Raw genomic sequence first — 20,264 nt, 5'->3', positions numbered from 1 at the left:
ATGTGTAGAATAATAAAGGTTTTCCAGCTTTGAAACCTTTGAGCAACAAATATGTGTAGTTGGTTGACCTTATTGATAGCATGTAGATGCTTTGGCAAATATAGATAGGGGGAAATTGTGCTCGAATGAAGCTTTTTGAAATTGGATCCTGATATAATAGTAGGATATGCACTGATGTCAAGCATGTATGCTGAAAGTCACATAGCGGAGGCTATATATCTCCTAATCATCTCTCATTTTGGTAAAATAAGTGGATTGTATTTTGTAGATGATATGCTTTTTAAAACTAATGGACAGATATCTTGTTTAGAAATAAAATAAAAATAGTATGATATCTTAATTCTTTTACGATTAAAGTGGAGATGTAGAGAAAAGTTCTACTCCCTAATTTCGTTTCTAGCTCCATGGGATTTAGAATATTTTCGTTGACTAGGAAAAAGCAACTAATTTTCTCATTGTCTTCCGCAAAATTGAGTACAAGACAAGGTGATATATTGAAGAAGCAAAGTAGTGTGACTAATGATGGGATATAAATTGAGGGGGAGTTTACGTAGATAAAACGTGAACCAAAGTTGCATTATTATTGCCAAGAATCTTGTGGTCCACAGTATACCTATCATATTGAAAGGAATACCACTCCATATAGAAACTAAATGTCCATAAGATAAGGTGAAGTTGTAGAATTTTCATTTCGTTCACAAATGTATGGATCTCTTTACAGAAGCCTTAGGATAAGATTGGATTAAGAAACTACATTGATAGGGAGAACTCCAACAAGTCGAGAAAAATGGGCAAGATGATAAGAGAATTTGGGCAACCAAATGAGGTTGAAATTTGTCAAATAGATGATGTGAGACTTCAAGCAATCAATAAAATGGAGGAATTTGCTTTAATTAGAAAGGACCCAAATAATTTAATTGGCATGAGTGAAGCTCTTGAATACGAGTGTATAAATGTGTGAATCTCATTACAAAAGCATTGCGATTTGAGCTGACCAAGAGGCTAGTATAGAGTATCTAAGTAAGAGAATACCATCAAGCAAAGAAAAATGAGCCGAATGATGTAGGAATATGGGCAACCAAATGATGTGATAATTTGCGAGTGGGTAATGTGGGATTTCAAGAAACCAAAGGATGCATCAGTTTTCTATATCAAAGATGAAGCATAATCCTTACAAATTAGATGATGTCGTTGGCATAAGTGCTTGAGGGCAAGAGTTCGTAATCTTGTGTTAAAGGATTCTTGGAGAGAGATCTAGGATTAGTTCATCATTTCATCATTGAGTTGTATCTTGTATCTACGAGCTTAAGACCACTAGGTTCCAACTCCTATTGCATCACAGACTTTGTTGTCATTGACTCTGTTGTTTCTCCACATTGGATATCTATATTTGTCTTTCACTTTTTTTTACACAAGAATAGTTCGATGATAGTTCATATATGTGCTTCAACTATATAGCTCATTAATGTATATCTACTTGTTGTATATCTAGATATTGTGCATGAAAAATGAATTGCCATAAACAAGAAATATTAATGAAAAGCAAATTCCATTGCTTTCACCCTTTTACGTTGGGACCCGGGGGTTGAAAATTTGACTGGTATCTTGGACTTCCCCTATAATGTTATCTTCAATTTTCATATGTTCAGTAAATCATCTAATTCACGAGTAACATGCGTCCATGAGAAACATATGCAAATATAACCTTAACTCATCCTAACTGGAGCTTGCATTGTGACTCGTGAGTAAATCAATGCATTTAAATATGGGGATATTTTGCATTTAAATATACACTTTCATGCCTTCAATTCATCTATTATAAAATCATGAAAGTCATCAAATGGAAATGTACAAAACAACCCATGTTTGTCATGAGTTTGCACTACCTACACCTAAGAATATAAGCTTATTCACATTAAAGATATCATGACAATCCTTTATGTATACCTTACTTTAGTGTAGCATTAGTGATCCATGTTTGTCAAATAGATGTGACTTGTGACTTAACATGAAAACATGTGGTAGGCATTTCAAAAGGAAAATCTAATCCCCAAAATATTAATAATATATCTGAACATATTTGAAGCATGGGCATTTTTCGACGGTTCTTGACTAAGTTACATTTCCTATATCTTGTAAAGTTGTTTTGTCCTTTCATGTAGACCACATTAGGTGTCCTTAGCATCATTGAAACTTTCTTGTTTCAACCAATTATTTTCTTATAAGAGATTTCGTTTACTAGTAAAAAAATTGAAAATTGAAGTTGGTTATACAATTCAAGGTTTTACTTGACAACTACGACTTAATTGAGTTAGAAGGTAGTTTGTTATCGATTTGTAGTTCCCAAGCAATTTGTCACATGTAGAAAATTGTTGGTGATCTATCTATAAGTCAATTTAATTTTTTTTTCCAAAACAAAATATCCTTCCATTAGTTTTAAAAAACCTATCAAGTACAAACTACAAAAGAGATGAAAAAGAAGAGGAAAAAGGACTATCCCAATGACTAGCCATGGATCCTGCCGCCTACTTTCATCATACCAAAAAATGACATCATAATAATTAGACACCTTACACAGGCCTTCAAGGATAGAGTTGTATAGCATCCTCATTCTTATCCTCTATCTATAAGTCAATTGCTTTGGACAGATTGATGTCCATTTCATGACCTCTAGAAAACTCTCTCGTAGCACGACCAAGATGTAGTGACAGGAATTGCAAGAGAGCAAAATCCGTGACTACAACAATAATGAGGTATTCCAAAGCACCCGATTTTGGTGAAGACTTAAATTCCAAAAGGATCCCCTTCTCACTGCTCGATCACCTCATCTCTTATATTAGTGGCTTCATTATATACTTCGGCCATTTACAATCTTTAACCTCATTTTTATGCATATGATTTATTAGATTGGGTTAACATTCATCATGTTAACTAAGTTTGAGCCCTATGTTGCCATGTTAACATCACCTCGAAATTAAAAGCAAAATGGCAACAAATGACTTGGTTATAGAGATATTGGAAATAATCCCCTTTGATTGGTGGTATATTGATGGGCATCACTATCCGCCACCACATATCTTTGACACATCCAATGTTTAGAGTTTCCAAATCAATGAAGGCTCAAATAATTTCTTGTAACAAACATTTATGATCATTTTGAATGGTTATGCTAAATTGACTAGAACCAATCCCCTTTGCTTGACTTCCATCCATCATGAACTCAAATGAACTTAGTTTTGTCATACTCTACAAAAATTGTTTTTTAAATCAGACTCCAAATCTTTCCACCTTGAGACAAACTCATGTCTTTGGATGCCAAAAAGATGTCCTCATAACAAGCACAACTTGAATTTTCAATTTGTTCTTGAGCCCAACTATTTCCATGTTCAACTCCTCCATTTGTTGTCCCTTATAAAATGCATCTCTACAATGGATTCATAATATCCATAGTTCGTAAACTAAATTTGTTCTTGAGCCCAACCATTTCCACCAACCATTTCCATATTCAGCTTCTCTCCTTTTGTTGTCCTCATCATCTATAAGTGCAGTCTCCACTCCAGATGGAGCAATCTTTAAAAATCAATTGGGTAAAAAACAATTCTAACTCACAAGTAAGATCATATCAGTGGATCTTATTGGATCTTAGGAATGCAAAACATCACTTGGTATTAGGTTTAGTAATAGATAGTACACATCCGATATCATTTACTAATTGTTAAGGGTATTCTTGCAAAATCCATGCAAGCATCATGATGTGAAAAAATTTGACCAAGCACCATGTGATCCTCATCCACTTCTAATCATGTATGCGGAGAATCTGATGGTGCCTACAAGATATCATACATGATCATTATCCCCTTTTGTACTACAATCAATCCTCACAAAACATATTCACCAATCTTTTGGCATCAAAAGGAGGCTTGCATTATTAAGTAATTGTTCCAAAACCATGGCATTGAAAGGAGTATCGTGGACCATCCACTATACAAAATTAAATATACACCAACACGTACGTACCATAAGTTAAAGATACGAATGTATAGACGGGGTGATTCGATAATAATGTTCGGAGTAATGACACACAATCCTAGTTCACACTCTATGATGTTCATAAGAGAAATTTAACTTGAAACACAAAAGAACATGACAAAATGGTTGTAGGGATATAGATAAAAATACACTAAAGGTTTCAAAATAATATGGATGAAGAAGAAAATAACAAACTGACTTGCCACTAGTTGGGAAAGAGAGTGAGGACTTGTTTTTGAGGTGATGGAGAGTGTCCATGGCCATCCATCAAATAAGGCTTATCACCAGAGAAGATCTTTTGCGAAGACGAAGGTCGAATAACACCATTGGTCGAGGTGTACATATTATGGTCATACATACCACCCATGGCCATTGGCATAGGAATAGACATAGGCATGGGCATGACAAGAGGCATCATTACATCATCTCCATTGTTTGAAAGGAAATGTGTCGAACCCACAAGGCCAGGCGGCACTGGCGTAGATGCAAACAACTGGTCTGAAACTGACGATGACCCAATTATATCGCTCGGCAGGCCTTGCATTCGCTTTAGGTATAATCGATACTTTTGGAGATGGCTCGCCACATTTTCCCTCGTAAGCCCCTCCACATTCATGAGTTGCATGATCGTCTTTGGTACGGCTCCTTTAATGCCGAGATGAGCAACGGCATCAACAAATCTCTTATGGAGTTGAGGAGTCCACACTAGACGCGGGCGTTTCAGGGTTCGGGCTGCAGCACCAGAAGGATCGGGATCAGGATCTTCGTTGGGATTTTCGTAGTGAACCCCACATGAATCTCCATCCTCAAATGTCGCTTTTAAGGGATTGTTGCTCAATCCATTTTCGGAAGTGATGTCTGTGACCCCCCCGACCATGTAACCATTGTGCTCGGGCTTTCGATTTGATGCAAGGGTATGGGTATTGTCTTCTTCATATAGTGGAAGCATAGGTGCAATCTTTAGGTGATGATTGGTCCCAACACTGGGCAAGAAGCTTAGACCTCTCTGGCTCTGGCTCTGGCTCTGGCTCTGGGGAGAAATATCGATGCTGTTACTCGAACCATTTTCTGGTTTAAAGTTTGGATTCCCCTCCAAAGCTCTCTGAGTTCTCAGGATCTGGCTCTGAGGCGAAATGTCAACGTTATTGTATGAATTCATATCTAGGACTCCACCAAGAGCTCTCTGGCACTGAGCTTGGCCTAGAGGAAAATCCATACTGTTGCTATTGCTCAAACCATTTCCATTGACCTTCGAACCATTTCTATTTCCCGGTTTCATGTCCGTAACAATCTTGAAGGCTGATGCAAGACCGAGTGGTATTAGAGCTTGTGTGAGTGGTACAAGCTCATCAGGGTCAGGTAACCGCGGTCTTTGGCCACCTGAGCCCTTATCCTCCTCTCTATTGTTCATTATGTAGCTTCAAATTCCTGTTTTTCCCCCAGGATCTTTTGCCTCCACCTTGTGGAGATATAAATCCCCTAGATTTGATTGTCGGACATTTTACTCACGCTCTGAGTGTTCAGATCTTTTCTTTTGGGAAATAAACAGTGGGGGGGATGAGAATGGCCAGCATTTTATGTGCATTTTGAATGCATTTCTTTGTTGCCCTGATTATCGCCTTCCTTTTATGTGAGGAGATTTGTGGGGGCTTATAGTAAGCCTTTCAAGGCCTTCCATTTCCACCAAAAGTTATCTTCATATCCAGTGCATTTCATGATGATGATGATGATGGTAGGATTGCAATATACTTGATCCAAGTCTAACCACTGGTTTAAGGTTTAGGGTTGAAGGAATAGGATTAGGGATTTCCAAACATAGGGCGGAGAGGTCAACATTAAGGGGTTCAAATGGTTTAGGGTATAAGGTCTAAGGTCTAGGGTTAACCATTATTGAGCTTAATTGAAGTGGGAGAGAGAGAGAGAGAGAGAAAGAATCACTCAAAACTAGATTTTTTTGGCAAAGAGGAAGAAAGAAAGAAATGGACTCACCTTCAATGATCTGTTTTCTTTTTTGTGGTTTTCTTTCTTTTCTTTTTTGTTTTTGAGAAAGAAGATGAGAGGATCTTGCTCCACCTTCAATGCTCTGTTTCTCGGTGCCCTGCTCTCTCTGTTGTCTGTTGTCTGCTTTCCTTTTCCCTTGAAGCTTCTCTCCTCCCTTCAGAGAAAGAAATTCATCACATTTTTAATTCAGGTCCTCTGTTTTTTTTTCTCTGTCTCTCTTTTCTTTTCTTTTTTAACTTTTTCTTCCTTGTTTTCTTGTGAGGAATATATTATTTACTGCTCTGTTCTTCCTCTCTCCAAATCCCCATTTTTTCTGTGCTTTTTTTCTTTTTACCTTCTTCATTTTTACCACAATTTGACTTTGGATTTCTTACCCTTAGCCTGGTGGTTTTTCTGCTCCTCTTACATCTGCTTTTTTGCTTTCCTTGCACCTGCTTTTGCTTTTCTCCTCATGTAAGTTCTTGCCCTAACTCCTCCTTATCCTACATTTGTTCCTTTTTTGAATTTTCTTTACCTATCTTCTATTAACCTGGTTTTGCTTTTCATTGATGTGGTTTTGCTTTTCGACTTCATCGAGTTCGTTCTTCTAGATTTTAGAATATCTGGTTTTGCTTTTCATCATGTGGTTTTGCTTTTTATCAGTGTGGTTTTGCTTTTCAACTTCTTCAGAGTTCGCACTTCTAGGTTTTAGAATATCTGGTTTTGCTTTTCATCATGTGGTTTTGCTTTTCATTGGTGTGGTTTTGCTTTTCAACTTCTTCGCGCGCTTCTAGCTTTTAGAATATCTGGTTTTGCTTTTTGAAAGGCTGGCTTTGCTTTATTTTCAAACCTATGAACTTTTCTTTTGCTTTTTTATATCTTACATATCATTTAATCCATTTTGGTCTATTAAACCTGGTTTTGCTTTTCAACTTCACCTCGTTTTTTGGTTCTAGCTTTTACATCATCTGGTTTTGCATTTTGAAAGTCTTGTTTTGCTTTTTACCCAAACCTAAGAACTTTTCTTTGTTTTCCGCATCTTCGCACATCATTCAATCCATTTTGCTCTATTAACCTAGCTTTGCCTTTCAACTTTCTAGTTTCTGGCTTCTAGCTTTTAGAACATCTGGTTTTGCTTTATTTTTGAACCGAAGAACTTTTCGTTGCTTCTTCACATCTTCTAGATCATTCAATCCATTTTGCTCTATTGTTGGGGAGCCCTAGCCACAAATGCTTTCTCGCGGAATATAAATCAAATCCTCATGCACCCCCCCCTCTCTCCAACTTGAAGATGCAGAGTGAAATCTAAAAAAAAAACCACTAGTATATCTGGATGATTCTCAACATGACAAGATCTTTGATACAAACATATGTTCTCTTCGTGACTTGTGGATCGAGTGTTTTTTTTTCTCGAAAGTATAAATCGATTTAGCTCTACTTTATATCGTTGCGACAAAAGGAGTCTATCTACTTTGGATGGATCCTTAAAGGGGACCAACCATGAAAGCAATTGCTTCTCTTGCTCCCTACAAATCCTTTGGGGCCCTCCAGAAGAAGATTCTCCACAAGATTTTAAAAACGTTGGTTTCGATGTTTGACGTGACAATTTCTTGGCTATAAATAACAGGTTTTGAATAGCATCGTGTCACCCCCGAGATAATGTTGCATTGTCATCATAACTCATGGCCCATTCCAAAACAACGCAACTTGCAACCGAGGAAAAGACCTTTACAACTAATCAGAATTATGTAGCTTGTGTAATACGACATTCTAATGATGCAAATCCATGCCCAATAAGTATGGAAACTGAACGTCTATCATGGAAAAATGATTGTGGATAGAGACATCAACCCACTACAATAATGCAACTGAGTAATTGAATGTAGGTCCAATTTTGGGAATGCATATAAAATTTCCTTTCGTGATTTCTTTCGTCGTACAACTATAAGTCTTGAACGGTTTTGTATGCAACACGTGAGGGGATGAACTACATTGGTTTGACAACTTGGCTTTTACAATGATAAGAAAAAGACTTAATTATTTTAAAGGACTTGACCACACTAGTATAATGAGTGAGGATGCCACACAACAAAAGAAAATCAAAGGTCGCCACTGCCACTTTAATCAAAGGGCATGTTCTCAAGGGACTCCCGAGATAAAATAATTGATATTTTAGAGTGTGATATCATGATTTTCAGTTTTCTAAGAGCTTGGATCCTATCTTGAAAAATAAATGGAGTATGATTGGGCAAATTAGATAATGTCTACACCAACATTTAATAACTTGCTAGATTTTGATAAAGTCGATTCACACAATATCTAAACATCACATTCCACCTCACGAACAAAGTCTACAAATGTTTTTTCTTAAGAAGAAAATGCCACTAAACAATTGAGAGAAATGTGGCTTTCTATTTGCATTTGCATGTGCATCTACATTCAACCTTCTCTAAAATAGGCATATTATTGACCCCATTAATGATGAAGATGAATTTCACTAATATAAACCACGTGATAATATGATTCTCAATGGCTTTTATAATTATGTCAAACCACAAGAGTACAACCTATAAGATACGATGTATGAAATGTTTTCAATTGAATATACTTGGACGTTAATGGGACTTTATGATACATTGCATTTATTTTTCTAAGCCACCTATTTTAAAACAACTTTTTAGCCCAAAGATAGGGGTCATCTTGCATTCATTTAAAATTTTCGCAAACATTACATATTTGTGGGCATGATTTACGAGAAACCTTTCATATAGCATTAAAAGTTAAGAGTTTCTTTACAATTGTTGCATGCTTCCCAAGGATAGTGCAATTCCTTTGCGAACTGCAAATTGAGGATCGTATATTTTACATTAACATTCTTAAGTTGCACAATACTCCTTTTATTAGCCATTTAGCATATACAATCAACAACACAACAACGAGACAGATTGCCTTTGCTCCTCCATCCACATCGAAACTTCATTTATACAAGGTCTCTTTTATCAAGGTTACCTAGACTGAATAATAACAATAGATTGAATGATTATACTCTCTGGTAAAATTTTATTGGGGCAATATTAGTTAGGCATTTGGGCACATCGAGAGATAGTGGTTTATGTCATGAAATTTCAACCTATTGCCCTATGAAATGTTAGCTTATGAAGGGTACCTAAACATAACTATGGATTGAATGACATAAGGAAACAAAATCTAGTTATCATCTTTTTTTTTAAAATGTTTGAGTGCAATAGATGAACTTACTTGAAAGATTGAGTTTGATGTCTTGAAAAGTAGCTTTGACACCAAAAGATGAGCTAGGCATAGAGTTCTAAACGTCCTTTGAACATTTAATATACATAAACAAAAAACTATATTTTTATGCATTAATTTTGAGGTTGGGCCTAGGCTGGGTAGGTTTTATGCAAAATGACTATGTTAACATACCAAAGGGGGGGCCACATTTCATCATATAAACAACACATTGATACTTGATTCCCCATTTGCACCATATTTCAAAAAGATAACGACGTGTACATTTCATATCGTATCATTTTATATTTTGCAACGATGTCTTAAAGTTAAAGCAATACTTGCTTTGAATCACAAACATCCATACTATTCATTATATTGTTTTAAGGATTCCAACAATGAAACTCACTTTAAAATAAAATCCAATCTCAATAGTCAAATGCCCTAACACAAAACTATGTTCATGATGAATGTGTATGTTTATATCGTATTCAAACGTAGACATCTCTTATGAGAACTTGGGCACATATCTAACATAATGTGGACGCTTTATTGGCTTCCAAGGATCATTTTAGGCCAGAAATAAGTGTTCATGTCCAACCTCTTCTTTGAGACTTGCATGTATAATGTGAGGCTTTGCCCCATATGCATTATGCTTTTTATAGTTCATATAACTACAAAAATCTCAAGCATATGCAAGGCCATGCTCAATAGGACATAAAATCAAAGAGGCTCATGAACTAGGAGTACTTATTCCATTTGAATAGTGACATTCCAAAGCTTCAAGAAAACTCCTTTGGATAGTTTCAAATCTTCTAAGGTTTCCATCATCCCATAAATCAACCCCACAAAGAACCATTGGTGCGACCAAAATGTCAAAGACGTATTTCTAGAAAACTCAACATTCAATTTCTCCTTGATTGGACATGTTTTCAAATGCATAATAAGCCTCATTTCCATTTCCAAGCAATGAGTAAGACAATTATTCCACCTATGAATCCATGGAACCTCAAGGTTAAGGTATGTGAAGCTATATGCATTTCCAAGTCAATCATTGTACAAATGCAATAGATTATCCTTTTTTGAGTCTTGACAAGCATATTTATATACGAGGATGAGAACAAGAATATATCAGAGTTTAGCTAGAGATTTGCATTGAATTAGAATGGTTTAACGTTGTGACTTCTCTATTTATGGCATCTCTACTTACAATAGCATCATGCATACTAGACAAGTGGTGATCACGTGGAGGAAATTAAATAAATTTCCTTACAAACCAAATTAGTGAGAGCACAAAATAATAGTTGAAATACAGAACACAACTTTGATATTTGAGTTGGGCCAATTGTGCCTAGTCTCCGGACTTGTTGTAGATCTTTTTACTAAAGGGAAAATTATACTAAGTGTTTACTGTTACACCTCACAACCCTCACAAGATTTTCTCTCAAACTCTTTCTAATCCTCTAATGTTTGGGGAAGGTATATATAGGATTCAAAATAACATGGGTTGGGGAAAGAGGCAAGAAATTAGGTGATGGTTATTCACTTCAATTACCAATTGTCTACGTTAGACAACCCTTATTTTTTAGCCAAAAACAGTTCGTGAAGAAATTAGGCAATGGTTATGCACCTCCATAAGTAATTGTCTAAGTAAGCACATTTCCTTGACATGTCATGCATCAAAGGCAAGTGTAGAGCCTTTAATTGCTACAATGTTACGAAGTTAACGTGTGCACATTTGAAATTTGAGCGGAACCCTCGAGGAGAACATGTAAGTGCTACATTGTTGCGATCTTACAACACATGTGTCTAAAATGGAGTTGAACCAAGGAATATGGGTATGGCTCGAATTAGCAATAAGGACCCTCATAATTATCGATTATAGTGCTTCATTTGAATAATGCATGTTGTGATTTGGGGAGCACACATGGGGAAATGAGTTAGACGAAAGATATATAAAATTGTTGAAGGATAAGGCAAAGATACGACAAGAAAGACATGAAACAAGATGAATTCAAAGACAACAAAAAGACATAGGTTGATCATCAAGAGCTTATATACTATGAATAAAGGTCAAGGGTTTGAGTCCTATTTGAACTATGAGAGGTCGAGCAAACATCAATAGGACATCATATCTCAATTGAAGATAGCTTTCGATTCTATTAGTTGTCACTACCGCCATCAACCGTTGTTGTTGTTGGCCATCATCTCTCGTCAGCCATTGCCATTGCCATTCCCACGGCGCCATCATCACTTGCATGTGCCACGACCTCAATTATTGCCATCCATCTCCATTGTTAGCTATTGTTGCCGACACATCTTGTTAGTGTGCGGGTGACATTACCTTGCCACATTGACACTCACCTTTTCATTCCCCCCCCCCCCCCCCCCCTTTCATTTAAACTTCAAAAGAAAAAAACAACCTCTACCATGGCCCAAGGGATAGGCAACATGATTTGCACAAATACACTCCTACCGACCAATGTATTAAATCTCTATAGCGTACACATTTCCCTCACATAAAACACATACATCAAAACCTATATAGTTATTAGTAACACGTAAGCATACATTTGTTTGCACCTAATTACACACAATTGATCTATTATCTGAAACATACACACATATGTACTTGCAATTACTTTATTCCCGCTTAACACAAACCATCCTACTTTCACACATATGCACATGCATAAATTCCATACACCAAGTATCACGCATTTACCCAACACACACACACATGAAAAACATATACATACAATCACATATATAATAATTATTATTATTTCAAAACAAAATATTCTTCCATTAGTTTTAAAAAAGCATATTAGCTACAACATACAAAATAGATGGAAAGGAAACAACTATCCTTCACAAGCCTATCTTGTGTAAGACAATGGCTAGCCATGGATCCTTCGTTTAACCGAGTTAAGGAAATGAATCTATATACATCCAAAGTAGAGGAAAACAACCAACTAAACGGGGAGAAAACATCCATATTATCTTGCAATCTATCAATTGAAAGATAGAAATGCAGCTCCAAAGCTTCCGAAAAGTTATTTTTAGTAGCAATCCATAATCCGTATATGTAGGAATATTATCATTTTAAGCTTTTAATGAACTCATCAATTCAGACGAAATGGAAGTAATGGTTTCTTGGACTAACATTATTTGACCCTGAAGCATCTACACACACTATGCTTTCCGTAGAGATTGTGAACTATTGGAGCCAATCTATCCCACAACTCCTCCATCCATCTCAAAATCTAATTTCATTTTAGTATGTACTACCAATTCTCCCATGTTGCCACACATATATTATTTACAGATATATCCCTATAAAAAATAAACACATATATGCATAGTTGTGCATTCACTTACACAAAAGGTCACACTCACACAAGAATATTGAAAGACTCTTACTTCCCTAATAGAAACCAAGTGTATATATATATTATTTACAGATATATTCCTATAAAAAATAAACACAATAATGCATAGTCATGCATTTACTTACACAAAAGATCACACTCACAGAAGTATATTGAAAGATTCTTACTTCCCTAATAGAAACCATGTGTAGGAATTAGCATCTACAAGCACTTAGAGTCAACAACTTGAGTCCACTACATCCTCTTTGGTTCAAGTCCTTGGAGGTTCTGCTCACATTCTACATGTATGTATGCGAGTATCTTCACGACAATTTATAGGAATACTTATATGACTTACATATGTGTGAAAAAGGGGCTAAACGCCTTGGCTGTCAAAGTTACCACTTAATCAATAATTGTCCAAAAAAGGAAGGGAAGGCAATTGTAAAATTGAATTTGTTGTGGCATCCAAAATAGGTGTTTCTATGGTCATGAAAGTCCAACGTATGGCTCAAAACTTAGAATGACACGAACGGGGCCCTCAAACATTATTTGAAGAGGAAGAGATGCAAATGTCTCCAAAAAATAAAAAATTGGACTTTATCATCTAAAATAACGATGTTTATACTTGATTACGATTCTAGGAGTGGCTAATTACCTCCAAATAAAATGAATACTGACCATAGTACTACCACCCCATGAAACAACTATATCCAAATCCTTGTCTCAAATACCCGAAATAGGAAACTATGCTCACCTATTTCATGAAGAGCAACACTTGAATAACGAAGATAAGTAAAACCAATATGTCATGAATTCAGTTGAAATAAGACCCAATGATTTCCCCTTATCGGACCCCTCAAACGTTGTTGATTATGTAACAAAAAGTCCCACAGAAGCTCAGGTTTCCTCTCTATTGAAATAATTGTAACAATTTGTATGTCTTTATGAGAAACAATGATAAAACTACATACAAAATAAAGTATATGCTTATAAGTTATAATAATAGGGAATTGATACTTCAGCATACTGTGGATTCCCAAACAAAGACGAGTTACTTGCTTCTATGAAGAAAATAACATTGCGAATCCAAGAAACTCATATGCCTGAAGTAGAGACCAAATTTACAATCTTAGAAACAGAGAAAGAATCAATAATCAAAGGCTAAAGCAAATGTTGGAATACAAGATGGCAATGTGGTGAAAGAAGATGCGATTATGACAAAGTAGAGAGATGTCCTCATTAAGAACTAAGGTGGAACCCCATTGGAAGTTATGGGTGTATGATTGTCGTCCCCTCGTTGAACTAGAATGGGACCCAGGGGATTTCAGGTGGAAACATGATGGCAGATTTCACCATTTCTTCGAGTACAACACTAAACTAGGTCGGGCCTTTCAACTACAGCTACACAACCCCCTACGCAATGGTTGGTGTACATTGGGCATCCCGAATGAGGTGCTCATTACCTTCTGGAAGGGTCTCTAGCGTCTCCACTTGCCGGAAAAGATAAAGTTTTTTTGGTGGCAAATCAGGCATAATGTGGTTCCAATTGGTGAATGGCTAGGTAAACGTGGCGGCCCGTTAGGCTGCCCACTTTGCCATTCACCTATTGAGACTCTGAGGCATTGTCTATGGGATTGCCCTCACGCTCAAAAGGTATGGGATAGGGTGACTCGCCTCCTTGCGGCATGTGAAGTGGAAGGAACAACGACGTGGAGTGCTGCGGCATGGCTTGATCATTCTGGTGATAGGTGAACGGACGCCTTCAATGCGGATAGTTGGTGCTATGTATGCATGCAAGGAAAAATCTCCAAGATTCGATTTGAGAGAGGTTTGCAGTCTGCATCCCCTAGGTTCTCGGACATTTGGATGCTGATTGCAGGCTTCACCCTGTGGTACGTATGGAAAGCGCGTTGCCTAAAGGTCTTCCAGGATCTGGTGCGACCCCCGGAGGAAGTGATCATGGACATATGGTTTGCGCTTATTAGCTGCCTACGAGGGCAATTGGACGAGGTTTGCAGCCACTCCTTTGACGTGGATACTGCCCGTTTGCGTTTTTGGCAGAAATGGCGGAACACGCCTATGGTGACACCAGGAGGAAGTGGCCCGAGGTGGAACTATCAGCCTCCACACTGGCTGTTTCCGGCTCACTTACCACCCTCCCTCTACTGTCGGCCCCAAGAGTTGTCTCATACTAGTCATCGGTACAGGGCATTGTTTTAGCTGTTGGTACTTACACTAAGTAGTCCGTCTGAAAGGCGATGTAACTAGTCTCAATTTCTAGGACTTGAGCGGAGGGGGATTCCCCGATCTATGTTTAAGCCTCCTTGTACAGTCTCTTTGTAATAATCTTACCTAACTAATGGGAAAGTAGCTTCATTTTGGAAAAGAAAAAAGAAAAAAAGAAGAAGAAACCAAAAGAAAATATCAATGAGGTTACCACTGATAAAAAAACTATACAAAAGAGAGAAATGAAAGCAAAATGTTGTTATTAGAGGGATGAGTCTGACAATGTGTGATGTTATTGTATATGGAACACATTGATCAATTGGTTGGAATATGCCAAAGGGAGGATGATGGCCAACCATTGCTTGCACAATCTTAGATGATGCAAAAAGAGTTATCATTTTGGATAATAATATGGTGTACCTAAAAGGTACAAATCTCTTTGTAACAATAAATGAAACCCCAAAAGAGCAAAAATGAAGAAGTGGAAAAGAGTAATACACCATTATTTGTGTAATCTGACTATATAATAAAATATTCTCCTTATTTGTCTATCTTGACCAAAGTGGAAAAGAAGAGAGATTGTGATCTAAAATTATATTACCAAGCTGGAATACAAAATAAGATTGATCAACCACAACATATCTTGTTAGGAATATTGTTATGGGCATAACCATAATTTATCCGGTGGTAAGTTCTACCGTAGTATTCTACACATGAGGATAAAGTGTGAGGGTTACTCGAGAGAGTAAAGAAGGGAGGATTACTTTTAATCCTAGGAATTGAGACAACCCATAAGGGCCAAGTGTGAACTTGCATGAGGGCCTTAGGTTTGGTTATAAATATGAGGCCTAGCTACCCTCATTAGTCACATCATTTGACTATGTCGAAACTGTGATCTTGTGGTGAACAAACTCTTGTAGCGAGTGTGCTAGTACTAGGTACGACTTGATGCCATGGCCGTCGTATGGGACACCGATCAAGGCTCGAGTCCGTCTTGATCCCTTCACTCGGGGGTGGTCGGGTGGATCGACACCCTTCTTTCTGTCTCTTTCTCTCAACTACCTACCATTTATTCCTTATTTCATGCTTACATTAGGAACAATCTCTAACAAATATGGTCTACTACAAGACACTGTTTACATACATCGGGCGATGGATTCATCATTAGGCCGTCTTATATGGACATACATGATATATCCTATGTGCTACCTAGTGTGATAGGGTGGTCACGATCTTATTTACATCGATTAGAGATTGGGGTAGGAACTTGGAAGAGATGCCCCTAGAAGAAAGAGTTTGCCAATTTTGTCATCGAGTGAGTGGAATCTACAGAACACTATGTTTGTCATCAAGTTGTTTTTTATGAAATAAGAGGTAGATACCATAGCCTCTTTAAGCAAAGCTTCGACCCACTATGCAAGGTAATGGAATATGAGGACCAACAGTGATCGGGGATTTTCTTGTGAGAACTCAAGAGACAAAGGGAGAAGTTGGTTGGAAGACAACAACACAACCAAACAAGGTCATCTTTTAGCCCCATCCCTCCTAGTACTCATGCTACAAGTCAATAAAGGGCTACATGCATAGGTTTCCATCTAGGATTAGGCAAAGGGGTTACAAATTACAATATATCGGGCAATAGCAATTTATCATGTACGTAGGCCACGGCCTTGTGGACCACACAACCTCACATCCCTTGTCATCTGACAAATAAAGGCCATTATCCACCCACCATAATAAGTGCTCCCCTATGCTTCCAGAGACCTTGCCATCCTAGATCCACCTATTCTAAAGATCTTTACAATATATACTTCCAACTCAGAGAATCTTACATGCATAGATAGATGAGATACTTGAGTCATGTCTTAATTCTAGTTCCATTTACTTTTTCTATCAATTAACAATCAAGAATGGTTTGGTTTGGTTTGAGTGTGTCAAAACCAAACTGGTTTAAAATTGAACCATTTAAAAAATTTAAAACTTGAACTGAACCAAGAAACCATTTAAACTGAACCGTTGCAAAAAATCCAAACCGTTAAAACCACAGTTTCGGTTTTCAAGTTAGGTAAAAATTCAAAAATTCAAAAATTTTCATTATTTCAAATTTAAAAATTTCAAAACTTTAAAGATATTTCTTAAAATGTGAAAATTAGTCTTAAAAATGAAAAGATTGTTTAAAAAAATCTGACAACACTAAACCATCAAACCGTTTAAACCATGGTTCAAACAGTTCATACTGAACCGCTCACCCCACAAACCAAATAGAACCGAAACCGAACCGTTAAGAAAACTTGAACCTAAATTGAACCGAACCGAGCCGAGCCGATTGTTATTGTGAGTTGTGTTTATTTTGGTTTTGCTGTTCTCAAAGAGACAACATTTTTATTTCTGATGTATTTCTTTCTACATTCTTTGCTGCAGAGTCACCTCTGTTATGTGCATGTTCTCATAGATTCTGTACATGGTATCAAGGTGTGATTCTGTTGAAGGAGGATTTTGGCTGTAGAGCATGGAGGGTGGAAATGCTGTTGGGTTTTTCTCAAACAGCCTAAGGCCGATGCATTGACCTCTTTGGATGCAGCAAAGAAGATGAAGGAATTCAACTGAGATTTTCGCCATTGTGAAAACATGGGCCCATTCCATAAAAAAGACTGCAGAATGAGGGCAGTGGATGTGAAGCTTCGGCATCGTGAATTGTTTTCAAAGGACCATGAGCCGGGCAGCCATGCTGAAGTGGAGCTTCGGCTATGGATTGACATGGAAGAGGTATGTTCTTACTTCTTACATTCTAGTTCTGGATGATTCCTAGATCTTAGATAGTGGAATATCTAGACTTATGACCAGCAAGAAAGACTAGTATAGCTCTTTGGAACTTCTACTTCGATTCATCTATTGAAGTACATCCAAGATACCCTAGAGTATGGAATTCATTTTAGGCTAGAGGATCAATTCTCTCAATGAGTATAGTGACTCTGATTGGGCTGCAGATTGTGATTTCAGAAAATCGTTTTTTGGATATTGTTTGTCACTTGGTTCTGAAGTGTTCTCATGGACCAGCAAGAAGCAGCCGATGGTGTTACTTTCTTCAATAGAGGCTGAATGCAAAGCTGCTTGTTTTGTAGCTCGTCAAGCGACTTGGCTAAGAAGAACTATCTAAGATTTGGAAGTTTCAAGTAGGTTGGCATAGTACTTGATGCAACAATCAAAGTTGCATAGCCATTGCTAGGAACCCCATGTTTTAATGATGCACGAAGCATATAGAGATTTAGTATCATTATGTAAGGGAGTTAATAAAGCATGAAATTGTGGAGCTTGAGTATTATCTGAGATCTTCAGTGGACCACTTGCTTTGACATATCGTCATTGGCCTGGTATCAGTCACCACCAATATAGTTCATCAATGACTCATCATTGATGGGGGATGTTAGAATATATACTCAATGATCATCGCCAATAACTGACTTCCTAACATAACATATTGTATTGAATGTCCTCATGAGGTCATGGTGTTGTGATCCTTACCATAGTTTTTTTTTTCTTTTTTGGGGGGATTGGGAGGAGTTTGGGGCATTGCTTTGACTCGAGGGTTCTGGGGCTAACGACCCTAGATTTGGGGTTTGGGGCTGTAACCCTGAACATATTTTAGTAATATCTCTCAATACTTACATGATAGTGTGATGGATTAAGATCAACCTGACTGAGCCGATCAAGTAGATTCTCTCAATACTTTCCATTAGTAGGGAAACAATGGATGTTAATCTATGAAGATAGTGGCAACTTATGTACCTAGCCTCTAATAATTAATAAACCACTTACCTACCTACCGACCACCCGTTGCACTTAGTTGTCCAGATCTCTAGTTAAGCTCTAATTTATGAGTGCATGAGTGGACAACACCATTACTTGTATAATTGACTATAACTTTTTTGTTTCTCCTTATTTGTCTATTGTGCATTGTCTCCTTGCATTCTTTGCTACATGATCACCTCCCTTATTCATTTTCTGTACATTGTCTATTCTTTACTTTTTCTTTTGAGAGAATTCTTAAATTTTAATGTACATTATAGAAAGGGTTTGTTGATTTCTACCATTATTTTGCAGTTTCATGAAGTGGAGAAACTAATCATGGATTCAAAAGAAAATGGAGTTTTACTGTCCAAAGATGCAAGATATTGTATGATTTCTTTAAACTTCTTCCAGTTTTCATGAATCCTTGTTCAAAAGTATAAGCAGAAAATCTCTGAGGCAGTATACACACATATAAGGTACTAGCATGAATAATATCTTATCGAACTATTATTGAAAGGAGGAGAAATTAGATCAAGTTATTGTCAGTCTTTCCAAATATCTTGATGAAACATTGTTATATTTAGAAAATTCCCTGTGTTTCTTAGTTTCAAACCCTACTATTAATTGGTTTGTATCATGTCATATCAAAACTATATCAGAAATTACACTAGTCAACACATATATACTCAAACGTTACAGATGCATGTATGAAGAAAAACTTATCGTTGAATTATTATTGAAAAGAGGATGGAAACTTAGATTAGCATAAAATCTATTTTAGCATTAGTTTTCAACAACTGTTGTTACTATTAGATCTTTTTTCTGTTTCTTAATTTCATATAATGCTAGTATTTTGCCCATCACAAATATCACACAGAATCCAGACACATTCATGAATTCGGTTTTTGTCTTGCATAACACAAATATTGATTTAGCTTAATACTTATCGCTAAATCCTTCGTAGTGGTTCAGTTAGTTTTCAAGAAAAAATGCATGTTTTGTCCCACAGAAATCACTTGGGTGTGCAGCATCAGATAAGTGTGTAGCTGGTAAACATATAATTAAATTTATTTTTTTAAAACTATTGAACATTCAAATGCATATTGTAATATATAAAACAAGAATTCCTGCTGCAACTATATTTACATTTGTTTCTAGATAAGTTGATGAAAAACAGATGACTTCATGAGAGCGTGTCTTCTGAATTGGTTGAATTTTGCTGAAGAGGTTCCTGTAAAGCAATTTGGTGAAGTATTAATTTGTGCATATGAATATCTATATATCTGATAAAAGCCAAAAAGTCATACAAGTGCAAATCTTGCAACAATCATGGTTTCCAGAAATCCAAATTGACCTTAATGTAGGTGTATCTATCTAGAGATGTCCTCATTATAAATCTGTACACTCTTTTTCCTTGATTTTCTTTTTATAAGCCAACGCCAGCCATAGATGACATGAATAAGAACAACAAAAGTCGAGCTGGTGGATAGTACCTTTTCTGTGTTAAAGCTGGCATTCCATACATCAAAATCATGATTCATAGCAAAATCATGATTCATAGTTCCTATGTATGTTGGGATGTTTCCTTGGTCTTTTGATTGATGTATTTGGGATTTAACT

The 20,264-nt window shown here is 36.8% G+C and overlaps 1 protein-coding gene and 1 long non-coding RNA gene across 2 annotated transcripts; one reads left to right on the top strand and one right to left on the bottom strand.

The window, feature by feature from the left end:
* Positions 1-3,925: 3,925 nt before the first annotated feature.
* LOC147850268 (uncharacterized) lies at positions 3,926-6,109 on the bottom strand. Its single transcript, XM_087336726.1, has one exon. The coding sequence runs from the start codon at positions 5,438-5,440 to the stop codon at positions 4,235-4,237; it is 1,206 nt and encodes a 401-aa protein (XP_087192852.1). The 5' UTR covers positions 5,441-6,109; the 3' UTR covers positions 3,926-4,234.
* An 11,151-nt stretch (positions 6,110-17,260) lies between these two features.
* On the top strand, positions 17,261-19,232 carry LOC147850267 (uncharacterized). Its single transcript, XR_015531699.1, has 2 exons — positions 17,261-17,621; positions 18,957-19,232. It is a non-coding gene; the product is annotated as an uncharacterized LOC147850267 (long non-coding RNA).
* Positions 19,233-20,264: the final 1,032 nt, after the last annotated feature.

This window comes from Azolla caroliniana, unplaced genomic scaffold (assembly GCF_043228905.1).
Source record: "Azolla caroliniana isolate FFs.n. ecotype wild unplaced genomic scaffold, voAzoCaro1.0.p SCAF_21, whole genome shotgun sequence".
In the NCBI taxonomy this organism is placed as follows: domain Eukaryota; kingdom Viridiplantae; phylum Streptophyta; class Polypodiopsida; order Salviniales; family Salviniaceae; genus Azolla; species Azolla caroliniana.
Note: the sequence above shows the minus strand (reverse complement) of the source record. Positions and strands in the feature narration are given on the sequence as shown.